Here is an 18,170-nt window from a genome sequence, read left to right as displayed (position 1 = left end):
CTATAGATTATTAAACTCTTTACTGATAGACATTGTTTTAGAAAGAATCAGAATTTATTGAGTAGCTTCTAGGTCATAGGCATTCAGCTAGGCACTTGGCAGATACATTACTTTATTAAAATAGATGGTGTCATCAAGATTTTACATATAGTTTCTAAGAAGTTGAAAAATTCACATGCAGCTCATCAAAGAAACAATTTAAAGATAAAATACCAAGAAACACCAGTTAGTATTAACAATGGACTACAATAATCACTTCTTTGGACCCTACTGAGCTATGTGTATTTGCCCATCTGAATATACTTGGATGTGCTTGGATCCTGGGTGGGAGGCTTGGTTAGAAGTCACCTGGATTCTTCTAGGGAATTTATCACCATTTTTCTTGTGATCTTATGACCTTGGTGAAACTTTTAAAACAATAAGAAAGTCATTTGTTTTTTCTTTGAGACGGAATCTCACTCTGTTGCCCATGTTGGAGTGCGGTGGCGCCGTCTCGGCTCACTGCAACTTCACCTGCCGGGTTCAAGCGATTCTCCCGCCTCAGCCTCTCGAGCATCTGGGACTACAGGCGTGTACCACCACCCCTGGCTAACTTTTGTATTTTTTCGTAGAAATCAGATTTCACCATGTTGGCCAGGCTGGTCTGGAACTCCTGATCTCAGGTGATCCGCCCGCCTCAGCCTCCCAAAGTGCTGAGATTACAGGTGTGAGCCACCATGCCTGGCCGCTTTTGTTCATTTTTTAAGTGTTCTATATTTTTACATTAAAGGCATGTAAATTAAGTTGCTCCCTTTGCCAAAAAATTGTCTAGTGTCTTTTTCCACTTCTGTGTTGAATTTTTTGGTATAACGCATTTTTGTTTCTGCCTCACAAGAAAAAGGAAAAAATGTTTAGCCTCTCCTAAGTGACTTCATTTTTGTATCTGTTTTAATGTTTTTGCATCTTCTTATAACTGGGCTTTTTAACTATACTCAAAAATAGGTTAAAAGTAGGTGAGTTAAAGGTTTTAAAAATCAGATAATGGACCCTGGTTTTGATAATTCACAAGAGATAACTGTTTATTTTTATATTTTTTATGTAAATACATGTTTCTGTACAAAATTAAAATTGCTCTGTATTTGCAGATTTGCATTATCTTTTATTGTAATTGACATTTTACTTAGAATTTGTTTTAAAAGATAGTTTTACTATCTGCATAGCATGTTCATGGGTATGTCGTACCTTTGAAAGTGGACATGTAGGCTATTCCATACTTTTTATTAAAACACCCTTGTACTTTTTTGCCTCTCAAATTATTTTCTTAGACTAGATTCCTAGAATTAGAATTATTGGGTCAAAGAAAATGTTAAAGCCTATTTGCATTATTTGCAAATTTCTTCATCTAAAGGTGATATTAACTTAAACTAACATTAATTATGTATGAGGCTGGGTGTCCTACTTTTTACCCCATCAGCATACTATTTTTTAATTTCACAAGATTAATTTGATAGGAAAGTGTCTATTATTTTAATTTCTGCTAAGATTTAGTTTACAGTCTTTAAATGTTTATTTGATAGTCACAATTCTCTAAATTGCTTGCCTACATTCTTTCTGTTAGGTTGTACAGTAATTCTTATAAAATGCATAGTAAGGATATTAATATGCATATTTTGGATGAGCCAAGCCTTCAGCTTTATTCACGTATGTTAGGTCAGTTTTTGGAAAAGTATTTTTCAATAATCTATCTTTTTAAATAATTGATCTCAATCCCAAAGTATTCATTTGTAGGACATGAAGACACAATTTTCTTCTTCATACATTTGGTGAATATTTTGATCTCAGTTTCCACTTTTGTTTTTGCTTTTTAAACATTGTTTACGGTGATATCCAGTATCACATGAGTGAGGTCATGCCTTTTAGAATAATAACTGAATCTTTTCCTCTAATTATTTAATCAGATGACTTCAACAGACTAGTATTGGTGGAATTAACTTCCTGCTCAGTCTTCCTGTAACAGTACTTGTTCAAAATGAAATAATTGATAGAGTATTTCAAAAATTTTGTAAGAACACAAATATAAGGTGATACTCTTTTGCTAAATATTTGTAGGGGGCTTCACTTTACCTTTTATGATTTTTATATTAGATCTAGCTACTTGACTGAATTTAATTACTTTAGAATCAGTACTATAAATTTTAATTGATTTATTTTACACAGTAATTTTTTAAGACTAACATTTATGTCTGGCTTTTCTGTTTCCTTTAATGCTAGGTATCACAGTGTCTCAGAAAATGTAATTTGTTCAAAGAAAGAAGACTAAGTGCTTTGTAATGAGTTTAAAATCTGACATCTAAAATACATAATCACAAACGTGGCCGACTATTAGTCATTCACATACTCTGTTTCAAAGAACACGGTGATCAAAAATCCTTCAGATTATAAATTGAGACATCATTATAATGGATCATTTTATCATGTTAAGAGGTGTAGTTAATTTATTAAGGGGTAGATCACTTTTAGAAAAATTGCTGGAAGTAATTTTTCATGATCATGTTATCTACATTCTAAAAATTAGGAGAGAGAGTGTGTACAAAGAGTATTTATTTTAGAGCTTTCCTTGTATTTCAAATTGAATAACAGGCATTCTCATCATAAAGTTTTTAAGAGAAAGGCAAAGCAGACTTTTTGTAGGAAGTCATTGACGTTAAAACAGTTATCATTGTGAACAGATACAACATTTATTCATGAAGGTAAACATATAGGTCTTATAGAACATTGTTTCTCAAAATTTTGCTGCACATTGAAGTCACCAGATTCTACCCCAGGCTGAGAATAGTTAGAGTGGGTCACAGGCATTCCTATGTTTTTAGGATCTCAAGATGGTTTTACTATGTAGCAAGAGTTGAGAATTACTGCTACAGAAAAGAGCTTGTAACTTAATGTCGTTTAAATCTATTTTGGTACAGTTCTGCTGGCACAATTTTAATTAGCTGTTAAACTGAATTTTAAATTTTCTATATGTTTGTGATACATAAAATTAACTGGAAAACATTTTGATTTTCTTTGTTACATTTGTATGGGTTATTCATTTGGTAATATTTATTAATTTATTATTAGAGATTTCAGCTATATGCTAATATAATGAATCCCATACACCTGTCATCTTGGTTCAATAGCGCTGACACTTAGTTTTATCTATTCAGTTTTTCTTTTGTATTCTAAAGCAAATCCTTGACATTATGACATGTCTTCTCAAATATTACCTTAGTATCTCTAAAATAATCACATTTTCTTACCAAACCATAATACGATAATTACACTTACCAAAATTGACAATGATTTCTTAATGTCATCAAATACCCAGCTCACATTAAAGTTTCCCCAATTATTTTGAAAATGCTTTTAAAGTTTGATTTGTTCAGAACAAGGTCCTATGGAGGGCTGCACATAGTATTTGGTTGTTATATCTCATTAGTCTGTTTCAGTCTGTAATAGTCCTCTCCCTCTCTCTACTCCCAATCTCACGTCCATTTACTTATGAAGTGATGTGGTTATCCTTTTAGAAAGTTTTACAGATTAGACTAGTCTGGCTGTTTCCTTAGAGTGTCATGTTAACTTGTTCCTCTATCTGCTGCGTTTCTTGTATAAACTTAAAGTTAATTCCAAAGGCTTGATAAGATTTAGAGACTTTTTTTTTAAAGTGTTTCTTGTGCTTCCTATTGTGTCTCAGTAGGAGACATCTAATATCTGGTTGCCCCACTTTTAGTGATTTTAATGATGCTTTAAGACTGATTGTGGATTTGGGTATTGACATTCTGATCCTTTCGTTACATTTTTTTGTACTAATGATTTTCGTATCCACTAATGGTTGCTGCCTTAATTAATTTCACTAGTGGGTTGCAAATATTGCTTTTTCTCCCCTAATTCACATATTCCTTCTCTACATTAATTAGCTGAAAATCTTTATAAAGTAGAATTTTCCTTCATCAACTAGAATTATCAACCTTGTAATTCAATTTGTGCAGGACAATTAGTTAAATTCTTGCATTTATTTGCTAATTTTAAGTTGGTGCCCGCTTTTGTTTTCAGGTAAGTATTTAAACCAGCTTATGAACAGGTACATTATAGATTCTTCCCACTGTCTGCTTTAAACTTTTGAAACTGTCAGTTGTTTACAGGTTCTGGTAGCCCAGAGTGGTTTGAAATGGTGACCTTAGCCCAGATGTATGTAATTATTTAATTTGGCCTTGACCAATGGCCCAAAAAAAGAAGGGGGTGGGGTGGATAAAGGACTAAACAAAATTAATTAAAATTTAGAAATTTTTCTCTCAGAAGGAATTCATGCCCATAAAACAAAGACCAGGATACATTCATATTTTCTCGGTAAATACCAACAGCTTATAAATCACTTTTCTTGTATACATAATTGTGAAAGAAACCATCCAGGTATGCATGTTATGTATTCATTGAGAGGATATACATCTCTCAGGTGTTTTTTGTTGTTGTATGTGTACTTTTGTGTAGTCTGCCTGTTTATTATTTTTGAATAGGATGATATGTACAATTAAAAAAACATCTTTTGTGAAATGTGGTTTTCTTAAATACATTATTGCATTTCATCTACAGTGATGAAGGGAAAAACTACAAAGCTAGACAGATTGCAAATTAGTATTGCAGTAGTGAGGTAATAGAGCAATACCCATATATTTTCTTACAATGTATGTAGGTAGTGCCTGTGTTCTTTACTTTTGTGTGTGTGTATGTGTTTTTAAACAAGATTCATTGTAGTCTTTTGGATATAATTTAATAAATTTAGGCTGTTCAGGGTTTCAGTATCCTACAAAGATGAATGCTGCTTCTAAGTTTTTGGGTTTCTCGAACCAGAGCTTAGAAAGAACAAAAATATGGCATGGTATTTTCATGGTTTAGTAAGGCTACTTTTAGTTAATTATTGTGATGTAGGCTATTAAGTAAACTTTTCTAAAATGAAACCCCAGAGAAAAGGGGTTTTGAAGATACATATATACTGGTTTCTAAGAACTAATCTTTTTGGATCGTTGGTATTGGTAGAAAGGATTCGCTGTGTTTTCTGCCACCACTGGATCTCTGTGTAAAGTTTGGCTCCACTATGAAAATGCTTAGATAGATCCCTTTGCAATAGTTGCCATCCTAGGAATAGCTCGAAAAGTATTAACTTAATACTAGTTACTTAGATTCCACCTCTGTTGCTTGGAGGTTTTTTTTTTTTTTTTTTTTTTGAGACGGAGTCTGGCTCTGTCACCCAGGCTGGAGTGCAGTGGTGTGCATTCTCGGCTCACTGCAAGCTCCGCCTGGTTCACGCCATTCTCCTGCCTCAGCCTCCCAAATAGCTGGGACTACAGGTGCCCACCACCACGCCCAGCTAATTTCTTTGTATTTTTTTTAGTAGAGATGGGGTTTTACCAGTTAGCCAGGATGATCTTGATCTCCTGACCTCCTGATCCTCCTGCCTCGGCCTCCCAAAGTGCTGGGATTACAGGCGTGAGCCACTGCCCCTGGCCTGCTTAGAGTTTTTTATGTAATTATTTTGTGGCACAAACATTTAAAATACTGTAGCTTAGAATGAAATTGTCTCAATCCTAGAAGCCAAAAGTTTGATGGATATGAATACTAATATTAGCTAACCATTTTTGTGTTCTGTGTCAGGCACTGTTCTTAGCCCTTTACAAGTAAGTTAATACATCATCTCTAAATGTAGTTACCGTTATCGATCCCATTTTATAGATGTGGAAAGTAGGGCACAAAGAACAGTTTGCTCAGATTCCTTTAACTTTTGAGTGGCCGAGCCCTAGCACTCAAAGCCAGGTAGTCTAGTTCCAAAGTCCGTACTCCTAACTAATAAATAGTGGAATAAAATTAGATTAGCTTGACATTTTAGCCTGTCGTCTTCTCCCCTGTAGAATAGTTATCAAGAATAGTAATATACGTATAGTAAAAATGTAAGTCCCATCATTTTAGCTTTTTTTTTTTTTTTTACATACTAAGATATTTTTTGTTACCAAGTCCATTCAGTATTTAGCCTGATTATCTTATTGATTAAAAAACCAAAAATGAGTATTGTTCATGCATTGATTCAAAATTGGGTACAAAATAGGGGTAGATATGTAACATGCAAATAATAAACTGAACTTATATTTTTTATCTTTGACAACACACTAAAATTTATGTCAATCTTATTTTTTCAAAATCCTTTTCTATATTTTATTAAGACTAATTATAGCAAATAATAGCCATAAAATTAAACCAAAAAACTCATCTACTGCAGACATATTTGAAAGCTATCCCCCAAGAAAGACCAAAGTAATCACACATACCTAAACATGCTAGTATTTCCCAGAAATATTAAAAATACATAGATTTTGAAGCACATTGCTGAATGCCATAGTAACACCAAACTAAAAAATACATGTAAGTTAGAAATTGATATTTTATTTTCAACATAAATCAGAAATACTTGGTCTGAGGTCACACGATAATACCTGTCCTAATGTCCCATAACTTTGGCTTTCTCATTTCATGTGTTTTAGTATCTGAGAAGTAAAAAATAATTGGAGCATGTCTCTTTATATGTGCAATTTTAAATGATGTTGACTTATTTGGATTATTGAACTGTCCTCTGCTTTGCTATAGCTGAATTTTTAAAATGTTAATTTTGAAGTCTTAAAATGTGTCTTTTGGAAAAAACATTGGAAGAACTAAAGTAGATACAGTTGTTCATTTAAATTTTTTATTTTTCATCTTTTATTTTGTTTTGAGGTGGAGTCCTGCTCTGTTGCCTGGGCTGGAGTGCAGTGGCGCGATCTCCGCTCACTACAAGCTCCGCCTCCCGGGTTCACGCCATTCTGCCGCCTCAGCCTCCTGAGTAGCTGGGGCTACAGGCGCCCTCCACCACGCCCGGCTTATTTTTTTTGTAGTTTTAGTAGAGACGGGCTTTCACCGTGTTAGCCAGGATGGTCTCGATCTCCTGACCTCGTGATCCGCCCACGTTGGTCTCCCAAAGTGCTGGGATTACAGGCGTGAGCCACCGTGCTTGGCCTCATTTAAAATTTTTTAACACTGGATAAAATTTTTATTTTTGAGTCACAAATTAATTTGAAGCTGTGTTGTTTAGAGAGCTTATTCAACTCAATTCCATTATAAGTAATATTTGAATGAATGTGTTTTGCATCTGGAATGATTTTTATCATCTGAGTAAAGGAAATATGTTTGATGGTAGTTGGGTACTTTGAAGGTGTTATGGGCTACAGATGAGAAAAAAATGTTACTACATCATTTCATGTTTACATACTGACCAGCATTTTCAATGAAATAAGCTTATTACTATAGGATTATAAAATATTTTTCAAAGGTTTAACTGTCCAGGGCAGATAGTTAAGACTATGTGATCATCCACTAAAAACTTTTCACATAGTCTTGCTTAAATTGATCCATTATGTTTACCCATTATATTGTTCTCAGCTGTAGTTTTAAGAAATTTATTTCATTTATTAATACTTTCCATTATCTTCCCCTTTTCTGTGACAATCTGTTGATACTTGAAGACCTCTCTTGTATTCACCTTAGAGTTACTATTTTTAAGGCCAAACAGCCTAAATTCTATGGTAATCAACTCCAGCCTTACATAATGAACTTCTGCATAAAGATAGGTTTAAATCCAATCAGATTGCAGATTTTATTGAAGAAATTGTGTTTTTAAGAGTTGACAAATATATATTGTATGGCTAAAACAAAGAAAATACTTCTGTTGCTTCTGCATTTAGTAGAAGAAAAACTATATATGTTTGTGACCAAAGTATAAAATATGATTCTTTCCAGGGAGGTAAAGGTTATGCAGAAGATTTTCACTAGCAGCTCTAAAAGGCTACCCTCAATTAATTGCCATGAACATTTCATAGCCCTAGAACGATGTTGGCTCATTTCAGTGTCATCCTGGTTTATTCATTTATTGTATTATTCAGCAGTCATTTTAACACTGCTAGACACTGCAGGGATTCAGAAGAGTAACAGGGTTTCTGTTCTCATGAAGCTTATCAGAGACAGCAAACATATGAGTTAGATCTAATTGGAGGCATACTGAAATGTATAGTGGAGTTAGTGTGGTTATCAGCACATAAATGAGTGATCCATCAACAAAAGGAGAAATTGGGAGGGTTTTATGGGCCAAAAACAGCATGATTAAATGTGATAGAGTATATGTCACGTTTTAGGAGTGATAAACATTCAGTTATGTGTGACGAATAGGATAATTGAAAAAATGAAAGGTAATGATGCCAGAAAGTATTATGGGACAAGATCTTAAAACCAGTGTTATCCAGGGAGTATGAATTTTATATGGGAATTCTTAAACTCCTTTATGACTGGAAGATGAGTGTCAGAGTATCTGCGACCATTTGATGATATTATATACCAAGTTTTAGATGTTTGGCTTTTTTCAGGTTATCAAAGGGGGGAAAATGAGTTACGAACCGTTGCTGTGAAGGATTCATCAACTATTTTTAGGCAGTTGGGTAAAAATGACCAATTTAGTTTTAAGAAACCGACTGTGGCTCCAGAGTATGTTGGAGAAGTGAAAATGGAAACTAGGAATAACAGGTAGGAGACTATTAGTCTAATTAAGATGTAATTATAAATCTAAGCTAAGAATGTAAAATGAGAATGCAAAGTAAGAAATATGGGGAAAATTATATGTAGAAGTAATAGGACTTAGCATTTTATTGATGTAATTGATGAGAAAAATGAAGCATGTGGTGGAGTCCACTGGACAGTAGGAAATTCAGCCTAAGACTTGGGCAAGAGTTCTGTGGAGTTGTGAGTTCAGAGGCCAGAGATGTGATATTTAAAATTTTGGTTTAAGATTTCCCAGATATAAGAGAGCAAGAGGATTATAGCATTGTAATTAAACTTTAAGCAGTGCATATTTATGTTATAGATAAGAAATCTAAGGATCAAATAGGATTAAAATTAGTAGTGATTATTCAGTACACTAGTTACATACGATTATTCACAAGAGTATATAAATCAAATTACAAGGAATTAAGGATATAAATGTGATGAGAAAGTATGCACTGTACTCTGAGGAAGTGTGCCATAGAAAGGAAGAAGAAATAGGATGGTAGTTCAGGAGTAAAGCAGGACCCAGTGGGGGGACTGTTTGCAGTGAGGCAGTATGTATAATCATTTAAAACATGGGCTTGGAGTCCTCTCAGGTTCCATGTTTGTAATGGACATAATGATAATCCCTTTCATTTAAGGCTGTTGTGAGGATTAAATGTGTTAATGTGCGAAGAACTTTGCACAGTGCCTGGCATATAATAAATGCTTGCTACCTATTAACTAGTATTTGTTTCTAAGGCTAGTTTAAGTCCTAGAATTGATTGTAAGGATTAGATCAGGAGTATAGTGGACATGTTGGGATTTAAATATAGAGATGCTTTTTGGGACCATTGTTAGAACCAGAAGAGATTTTTTATCAAGTTCACACAGAAATGTAGGTGCATTGGCTGGGCATGGTGGCTCACACCTGCAATCCCAGCACTTGGGAAGGCTGAGGCAGGAGAAATACTTGAGGCCAAGATTTTGAGACCAGCCTGGGCAACATAGTAAGACCCCAACTCCACCAAAAAAAAAAAAAGTAGGTGCAGAGCTGGAAGCAGAACCAAAAGCATCAGTGTTACAGTCATTATTCTTTCCTGTCACCATTATATGTCTTTATGAAGCAAGGGAGAAAGAACAGATGAAAGAAGTGAGGATTTTGAAGTTGGTTGAAAAATTTGATTGAATTCTGATCTGAAAATTATAAGGCACTTGTTTAACAAGTTGAAAGTAGGAAAGTAGACTTAAGACTCTACTAGATTTGGGGAAACTCTCAAAAATGGACTGGAAATTCAGCTAAAAGTGGATAACAAAATATTTCTAGAATTAGCATTTGTGGGGGGTGTGTGTTTTCACTCTAATATTTGTCAAGCCCAGATGAAAGCATAGAAAGAATGTAAGTGGATTTATCTAAGTCTGGAATTGTGTAACATTAAAGGAATAGTTGCAAATGAGCAGAGTGTTGGCTCAAGCTTAGGCTCTATGGTAAAGTCAAGTCAAGGGAGAATAGAAAGGGGGGTCACCATAAAGGTCAAAAGTGGGTTTAGTGGTTGTGTGGGAATAGGAGGATCAAGAAAAGAATGAAGTTAGGAAAGGAGATATGTGTTGAATGACCATTACAAAAGGAGAGGAAAGAAAAATGAAGATGTAGCAAAAGAAGTTGCTAATATGGATGGCAAAGTAGACGTTTTTAAGAAATCATGAGACCAGAGTCCTGGAAAAGTCATAGGATGATGCAGGGAATGGAGAAGAAGGCAATAAAGCCAGGTGCTGAAGTCTTTATGTAATAGGAGGAGATGTTCCAGTAACCCAATGGCTATTTTGATGGGAAAGAGTGTGGTATGATTGGGTGGCATTGACATCGGAAGCCATCCTTATTGATGGTGGTGGAACAGCAGTTTGAAAGTAACATTGTTGGTGAGGTAGAGTGGTGCATGATGCATCCTTATTCTTTCCTTTGGAGAAAAGTTGAGGGAGACCAAAAATGACTTTTTGAGGGAACTGTGGAAGTTTCATTGGAAGAAAAGTAAGTTTTTAATTAAAAAGTTAATCTGAGGAACAGGTAGAATAAAAATGTAGTTGTTAGTGGTAGAAGAGAATGGATTCCATAGGGCAAAATAAGAACTCAAGGGAAGGTTGGTGGAAGAGGAAGAGGATTCAATTGTTTCAAGAAAGAATAGCAGTTGTCATCCTTATGAAAAGTAAAATTTTTATTTTCAAATCAGGAAATAAAACATAAAATGTGCCTTCCACACCCCTTGGTATACATGGGAGATTGGTTCTAGGACACACAGTCCCACACCCCACCTCCTGCCCCCATACACCCTCTGGATACTCAAATCCACTGATGCTCAAGTTCCTTGTATAAAATGGTATAGTGTTTGCATATGACCTATACACAACCTCTTATATGTACTTTAAATCATCTCTAGATTACTTATTATTACCCAGTACAATATAAATGTTATGTAAATGGTTGTTATACTGTATTGTTTAGTGAATAATGACAAGAACAACTTTCTATACATTTGCTTTACACCATTGTTTTCCCCCCAAATATTTTTGGTCCAAGGTTGGTTGAATCGGAACCCAGAGATACAGAGGGCTGACTATACTTTAAGAATTAGAATTAGCTGGGCATGGTGGTGGGTGCCTGTAGTGCCAGCTACTTGGGAGGCTGACGCAGGAGAATGGCGTGAACCTGGGAGGTGGAGCTTGCAGTGAGCCGAGATCGTGCCACTGCACTCCAGCCTGGGCGACAGAGCGAGACTCCGTCTCAAAAAAAAAAAAAAACACACACACACAGAAAAAGAAGGGGCTGTCAGGCATGGTGGCTCAAGCCTATAATCCCAGCACTTTGGGAGGCCGAGGTGGGCATATCACTTGAGATCAGGAGTTCAAAACCAGCCTGGCCAACATGGTGAAACACTCTCTTACTAAAAATACAAATATTAGCCAGGTGTGGTGGTGGGCGCCTGTAATCTTAGCTACTCAGGAGGCTGAGTCAGGAGAATTGCTTGAACCCAGGAGGTGGAGGTTGCAGTGAGCTGAGATCATGCCATTGCACTCCAGCCTGCGTGACAGAGTGAAACTCCATCTCAAAAAAAAAAAAAAAAAAAAAATTAGAAGGGGCTTTAGAGTCCCACCACTAATGCTCTTCTGTTCAGTAGTACACAAGACTAATAACTACCAGATGTTGTGAACAGGGAAAAGAAGTAAGACCAAAAGAAATCATAAATTACTTTGGATGGAACTTTTAGAATGGAAGATGGAGGGATAAATTTGACATTCTTCAAAATCATAGAGTAAACTCTCACAAGTAAGGGGAACCTAAGGAGACAAGATGATTAAATGTAATAGGAGATACTGGAACAACAAAAAAGGGACGTTAGATGCAATTTGAGGAAATCCGATAAAGAATGGACTTTTGTTAACTTACTGATATTGGTTGATTAATTGCAACAACTAATAAATTGCAATACCATACTAATGTATGATGCTAATAATATGGGAAAACTAGGGTTTCCAGGTTATATAAGAACTCTGTAATGTCTTAAATTTGTTTGTAAATATAAACCTTTTAAAATAGCTAAAAATTATAGATACAATTTCTAAATGATTTAATTAACAAAACCAGTTTAATTCTTCAGTTGGAATGAGCAAGGTTAAGGATACCTGTGTTTCAGTGTAATATCTGAAAGGAAAAGAATAGATACATAATTTATATCACTTCTCTCTGGACTTAGGGTCTCTTGTCATATACATGACTGGGCATCCATCAGCTTCAGTGGAGGAAAGGTTAGGAATAATAGTGTCAGAACTAACATGAGAATTTTAGGAGATTACTGAGTCACTCAAAATGTCTGGGTGACCCAGCTGATGAGGGCCATTTCACATGAAAAAGATTCCTGCAACACCTTCTTTTCTTCAGCACATGATCGTTTATGAAGCTCTTTTACATTGTTTTATCTTTATGGCAATCCTCAGAGCAGATCAAGCTTTTTTTTTTGAGACAGAGTCTCGCTCTGTCACCCAGGCTGGAGTGCAGTGGCGCGATCTCTGCTCACTGCAAACTCGGCCTCCTGGGTTCATGCCATTCTCCTGCCTCATCCTCCCGAGTAGCTGGGACTACAGGCACCCGCCACTACGCCCGACTAATTTTTTGTATTTTTGGTAGAGACAGGGTTTCATCGTGTTAGCCAGGATGGTCTCGATCTCCTGACCTCGTGATAGATCAAGTATTTTTATCCCTCCTCCTCAACATGTGTAAACAGTTTTTTCCCCACATATCTGCTGCCTTAGCTAAAGACACAAATCATTAAAGTTAAAATTATAATTTCTGTAGCTAAAAGTGATCTGTTAGAGCCAGTGTATACAATATGTGTAATACGCTTTCTGTAACTTTCTCAAAGGGCCCACGGTGAGTTTATTGTTCTCTCATTTAGCTGGGAGTTAAAAACAGAATTATTTTCTAGAATGTATTAATTATGATATAAATAGTGCATCATGAAATATTTTGTAGGTTTTTATATTTTTATTGCAGCAGACAGCATTTAGATTAAACCTAAAATTACCTGATTGACAAAGTAATTTTTCAGACAAAAGTATATTGAGGGAAATTGGAGAATCTTCAGGGGCTTTAAAAGTCCAGGAAAATCTTAGACTACTCCAGTGATTTAGAACTGTGTAAAGTTCTAAATTTAGTGATTTAGAACTGTGTAAAGTTAGAACTGTGTAAAGTAAGTAGTTTTTCTAAGTTATCAGCCGAGGGGAGGAAATAATGAAAGAGAAATACATACGAGTGGCATTAAGGACAGGTGGTGGCTCCTCTTACCTATTAAAGCATTCTTACACCATACTGTGAACTGTGTAAAAGGAAGGATCACTGGACATAATAGATCATCTGACAAGGTGGCCCAGAATGGTGGAAGTAAATCGACAAGTGAGGAGACTGAATTAGCATTCAGACAGTGGGGACCTCACACCCTTTTTTGGTAAGATTTTTATTACCTCCTTAGAAAGAGGTAAATTCATCTATTTCGAGCCCAAATTTTTCGCTCTAGAAGATTGGCAGTCTTATTTTTACTAAAGTACAAGATTATTTAGTAAAAGGTAGCATTCTCTGGCTTCTTTTTTTTTTTTTTTTAATGTTTCAGATCTATCACACTAAAAAGGGCATTAGGCCAGGTGTTGTGGCTCACACCTGTAATCCCAGCACTTTGAGAGGTCAAGGTGGGAGGATTGCTTGAGGCCAGCAGTTTGAGACCAGCCTGAGCAACACAGTGAGATCTCAGTCTCTACTAAAAATAAAAAAAATTAGCCATGCCTGGTGGCATGTGCCTGTAGTCCCAACTACTTAGTAGGCTGAGGTGGGAGGATTGCCTGAGCCCAGAAGATAGAAACTGCAGTGAGCCATGATCATGCCACTGCACCCTAGTGTGGGTGACAGAGCGAACCTTGCCTCAAAAAATAAAGGGTGGGGAAGCTTTAGCCTAGACTTTTAATTCTCAATTACCATTATAAATTTATTTTAATTATTAACTAATTAATTCTCAATTACTGTTTTTCCATGATAAGGCTTGATGTTCTAAACAATATTATACCACCAAGTTATCTCTACTGGAAAACCCAGATTTCAAGAAAAAAAAATGTATTTTGAAAACAATTATGTCTTAAATATTTAAAATTCTTTTTAACATGTTTTTAACCATCTTTAAATTTTTTTGGTAAGTAATTTTCATTAGATTGTTTAAATGTATAGTGACACGGTAGGGTTGTATCTCAAGATATGAAGCAGTTTTTCATAAAAATAAAGTATTAACCTTAGGCTGGTATGTTTAGATCAATACTGAATTTAAATAGATTGATAATTTTTTTATATATTTTATGAATTTGTAATTTTTCCTGATATTTCAAGAGGGAAAAATGAGTAGGAGATGACTGAGAGCTGTAAAGTTTGGGAGTGTCAATTAACTCAGCATTCTTTTAAAAAATATATGTCATATATTATAGCATTTTCTTTTATTTGAAGTGAGTCAATGTATCTTTTAAATTCCTTAGTAATTTTTGAGCACTCCATATGTACAAAGCATGTGAATATTTGGTAGCATTTTACAAATGTCCAGAGATTGTGAGAGTTCCTGAGATCCTCGTAGGGGTCCCACAAAGTTTAGTATTACTTTTCACAGTAATACTAAAATGTATTTTGCCTTTTTTTTACTTTTTCTCATAATAGCATACAGTGGTATGACTCTGAAGGCTAATAGTATGTGTGTTTGTGTGCTTTAAAACGTTCGTGGTTTTGGCCAGGCGCAGTGGCTCAGACCTGTAATCCCAGCACTTTGGGAGGCTGAGGCGGACGGATCACCTGAGGTCAGGAGTTCAAGACCAGCCTGGCCAACATGGTGAAACCCCATCGCTACTAAAAATACAAAAATTAGCCGGGCATGGTGGCGGGTGCCTGTAGTCTCAGCTACTCGAGATGCTGAGGCAGGAGAATCACTTGAAGCCGGGAGGTGGAGGTTGCAGTGAGCCAAAATCTTGCCATTACACTCCAGCCTGGGGGACAAGAGCGAGACTCCGTCTCAAAAAAAAAAAAAAGTTTTTGGTTTTAATTTCGGAAATAACAACCATTAACAGAACCCACATTAACAAAAACTCCTTGTGATTCTCCATAGTTTTTAAGACTATAAAGGGGGCCTGAGACCAAAAAGTTTGAGAACTTTTTCACTGTGGGATAAAGTTTAAGACAATTATAGTTAAATAAGCAGGAGATACAGAGTATTTTAATTAACAGTAGATGGTTATAAGAGTCAAGAGATGTACAGAGAAAATGCTAGTGATCAGATTTTTTAGATTATTTTAATTTTGGTAACTATAATTCCTCAGTTAAGATTTTTTGGCTTAGTGGGCCCTAGAATTACTTCTTCCTGTTAGAATTAAAAGTGAAACCAGAAATTAAAGTGATTTAATTTTTTTATTGTGGCAAAGATCTAGTCCAAATATCTTTGATGGACTTTTTAAAAACAGGCTTTTTATTGTTAAAAAGGGAATTTGAGGCTCGGTACTCAACTTCTTCTGCATGCCATATTGAACTTGGTGGTTTTGTGTTTGTTTGCCATCAGTTGGATCTCATATGGACTATGGAATTTAATAGAATTTTTAAGATACCGTTTTTCCTAAAAGGTAGCTAACTAAAGGCAGGAAAATAGGAGAATGATGCAACAATACAATGACTACATCTGGAGTTTCTGCTACTAATAAATAATTGTATTGTCAACTTTAGTCAAATATTCTGTGCATTCAGTCAGAGCTATCTGAAAATACTGACGAATAGTATTACAAGGTGAGGAGGTCACTTCTCAAGACTGCAAGAAAAAAAATTATTGTGTGTAGGAATGCATGCCTAGGAATTAGGAATGTATACTTGACAACAAGGGAACATATCCATTGAATGTTAAATGAGAATAACTTATGGGGAGGATAGTGAGAGGTATAGTATTTAACATGGAAAAGTTAGTAATATAGTAGAATATTTGGTTGAAAAGATCCACATTGGTATATTCAAAGTCACACTGAAGACTTGTGCATTAGTAAGTATTAAACATGAGAATTTTTAATTTTAAAATTGGATCCTAATTTCTGAGATTTACTTTAAGAATAAAAGGGGATGAAACGAGATTGGCCATGAGTTGATCATTGTTAAAGCTGGGTGGTGGCTACATAGAGGTGCATTATTTTAGTCTCTTTACTTTTGTATATGTTGGAAATCTTCCAAAACAAAATATATAGCCGTAAAAAAAAGGGAGCAAAGTAAGAAAAAAGGAGAGCCTAAAAAAAAAGGTACAGGCAAAAAGCTGTGAAAAGAAACTCATCAAGAGCAAGAGTATTAAATGAGAAACATATGCCACTGACAGAGTTCTCAGAAGAGATAAAGGCTGAATTAAAAAGAGATGGAGGGGAAAGTTTTATAAGTCAGAAACTTAGGTTAAGGATTGTGAATATTAAAGAGCACTTCAGATTGCCAATGAAAGGTCATAGTAGTTTCTATAAAGTAAAAAGATCAAAAACTTGACTTAAAAGAGTAAGATCTCTAAAACCAAAGGTAACAGCAGATTCTTATGAAATGCACCAGAAAGCTGGAAAGAAAGAAGAAATAAAATGTGAACTTATGGGGCCAGAGTGTTAAGGGCCTGTTCTACCCAGGTATGTTATGAAATCAAATTCATTTAGTTTGGGTGTTTGTTCCTTTATGTTGGGAAGGTAAAAAAGAACATATAATTCGTTTCTTGAGTGAACCAGTATTTATGAGAAATAAGCTGGGTGTGTAAGAATTTAAGGGATGAAAGTATTCCAAGTTGATTGGTAATTGAAAAGTAGATGAAGGGTGCTAACACAAAAGGGAATTCTGTCTAGAATAAATGACTGAAAATGTGGTGACTTAAAGATAGTAGGACAGCAATAAGATTGGAAACTAGAACAATAAAATAAGAAGGAAATGATAACATAGATTGGGAAAGGATAGGAAAATACTGAGACAAAATCTGTTGTATAGTGATGGTTTCTTGTTCTTTCAACTGGAGAGCGTTGTGTTGAAGGAACTTGTATTCATTATAATTACTTGAGTGTATAATTAAGAAGGCAAGCACATTTTGCTAAGATTTTCTTTATTTGCATGAATTAAATAATGATGTTTAGAGTGATTTGTCTCTAGGAGATGAAAGACTACTACCTTTGTTTCATAAGCTGTAATTATTTGATTTCAAGTGTGAGTTTATGAAGAAGATAGCACTTGCGGAAAGAAGTGAATTACCATTATGTCGAAAGTGATACTTTTTTACATTTGGCCTTTTACTGCAAATCATGGAAGTGAATTTTCCAAGCCTGTGACTTGGAATTATATTCTTCATGCTTTGTTTGCTTTTCCAGAGGAAATAGAGTATTATATATTTGATATTTTAACATAATACAGGTATGTATTTTAGTTCAAATAATTAATGGTTTTGTTGAAATCAATTATTTTTCTTTACTACACATCAGCAAACAATTTTTCTAAACACTATAAAAATTAACTTTCAGGAACCATTTGGAATGGTCAGCCGTAAGCCATGCAGCCATCGTGCTTAAATTGGTTTTTGTAAACGACTTGTGTGTGTTTCGTAAAATTTGCTTTATTTTAAAATTAGGGCTTCCTGTTGCAGCTGTTCCAGGAGCTCTGAGTCCTTTGGCTATTCCAAATGCTGCTGCAGCAGCTGCTGCAGCTGCTGCTGGCCGAGTGGGTATGCCTGGAGTCTCAGCTGGTGGCAATACAGTCCTGTTGGTTAGCAATTTAAATGAAGAGGTTAGTAAAATAATCTCTAATGTTTATTCTTTAACTCCATTTCATTCGTGAAAGTTTTTCATGTTTATTTCATTTTGCACTTGCCTTTCTTTTTATGTACATTCATTAGTCAAAGTATTTTCTGTATGTTTCTACTTCTGAATAAAATCTACGTATTGTTTAGGTAATACTTTATTTCCTTAAACAGTCATGTCTCTTTATATCTATATCTATATATGTA

The 18,170-nt window shown here is 35.1% G+C and overlaps 1 protein-coding gene across 5 annotated transcripts in view; it reads left to right on the top strand.

Annotated features, from left to right (window-relative positions):
* The window catches only part of PTBP2 (polypyrimidine tract binding protein 2), an 89,946-nt gene that overhangs the window by 61,100 nt on the left and 10,676 nt on the right, over positions 1-18,170 (top strand). For 3 of the 5 annotated variants that reach the window (XM_032155294.2, XM_032155296.2, XM_032155299.2), the window contains one exon: positions 17,796-17,950. In XM_032155294.2, coding sequence (XP_032011185.1) covers positions 17,796-17,950 — 155 coding nt within the window. The remainder of the gene's footprint in view (positions 1-17,795; positions 17,951-18,170) is intronic. The other 2 variants (XM_032155298.3, XM_032155297.2) reach the window with 1 other exon arrangement.

The sequence above is a fragment of the Hylobates moloch genome, unplaced genomic scaffold (genome assembly GCF_009828535.3).
Source record: "Hylobates moloch isolate HMO894 unplaced genomic scaffold, HMol_V3 SCAFFOLD_5, whole genome shotgun sequence".
Classification (NCBI taxonomy): Eukaryota; Metazoa; Chordata; class Mammalia; order Primates; family Hylobatidae; genus Hylobates; species Hylobates moloch.
Note: the sequence above shows the minus strand (reverse complement) of the source record. Positions and strands in the feature narration are given on the sequence as shown.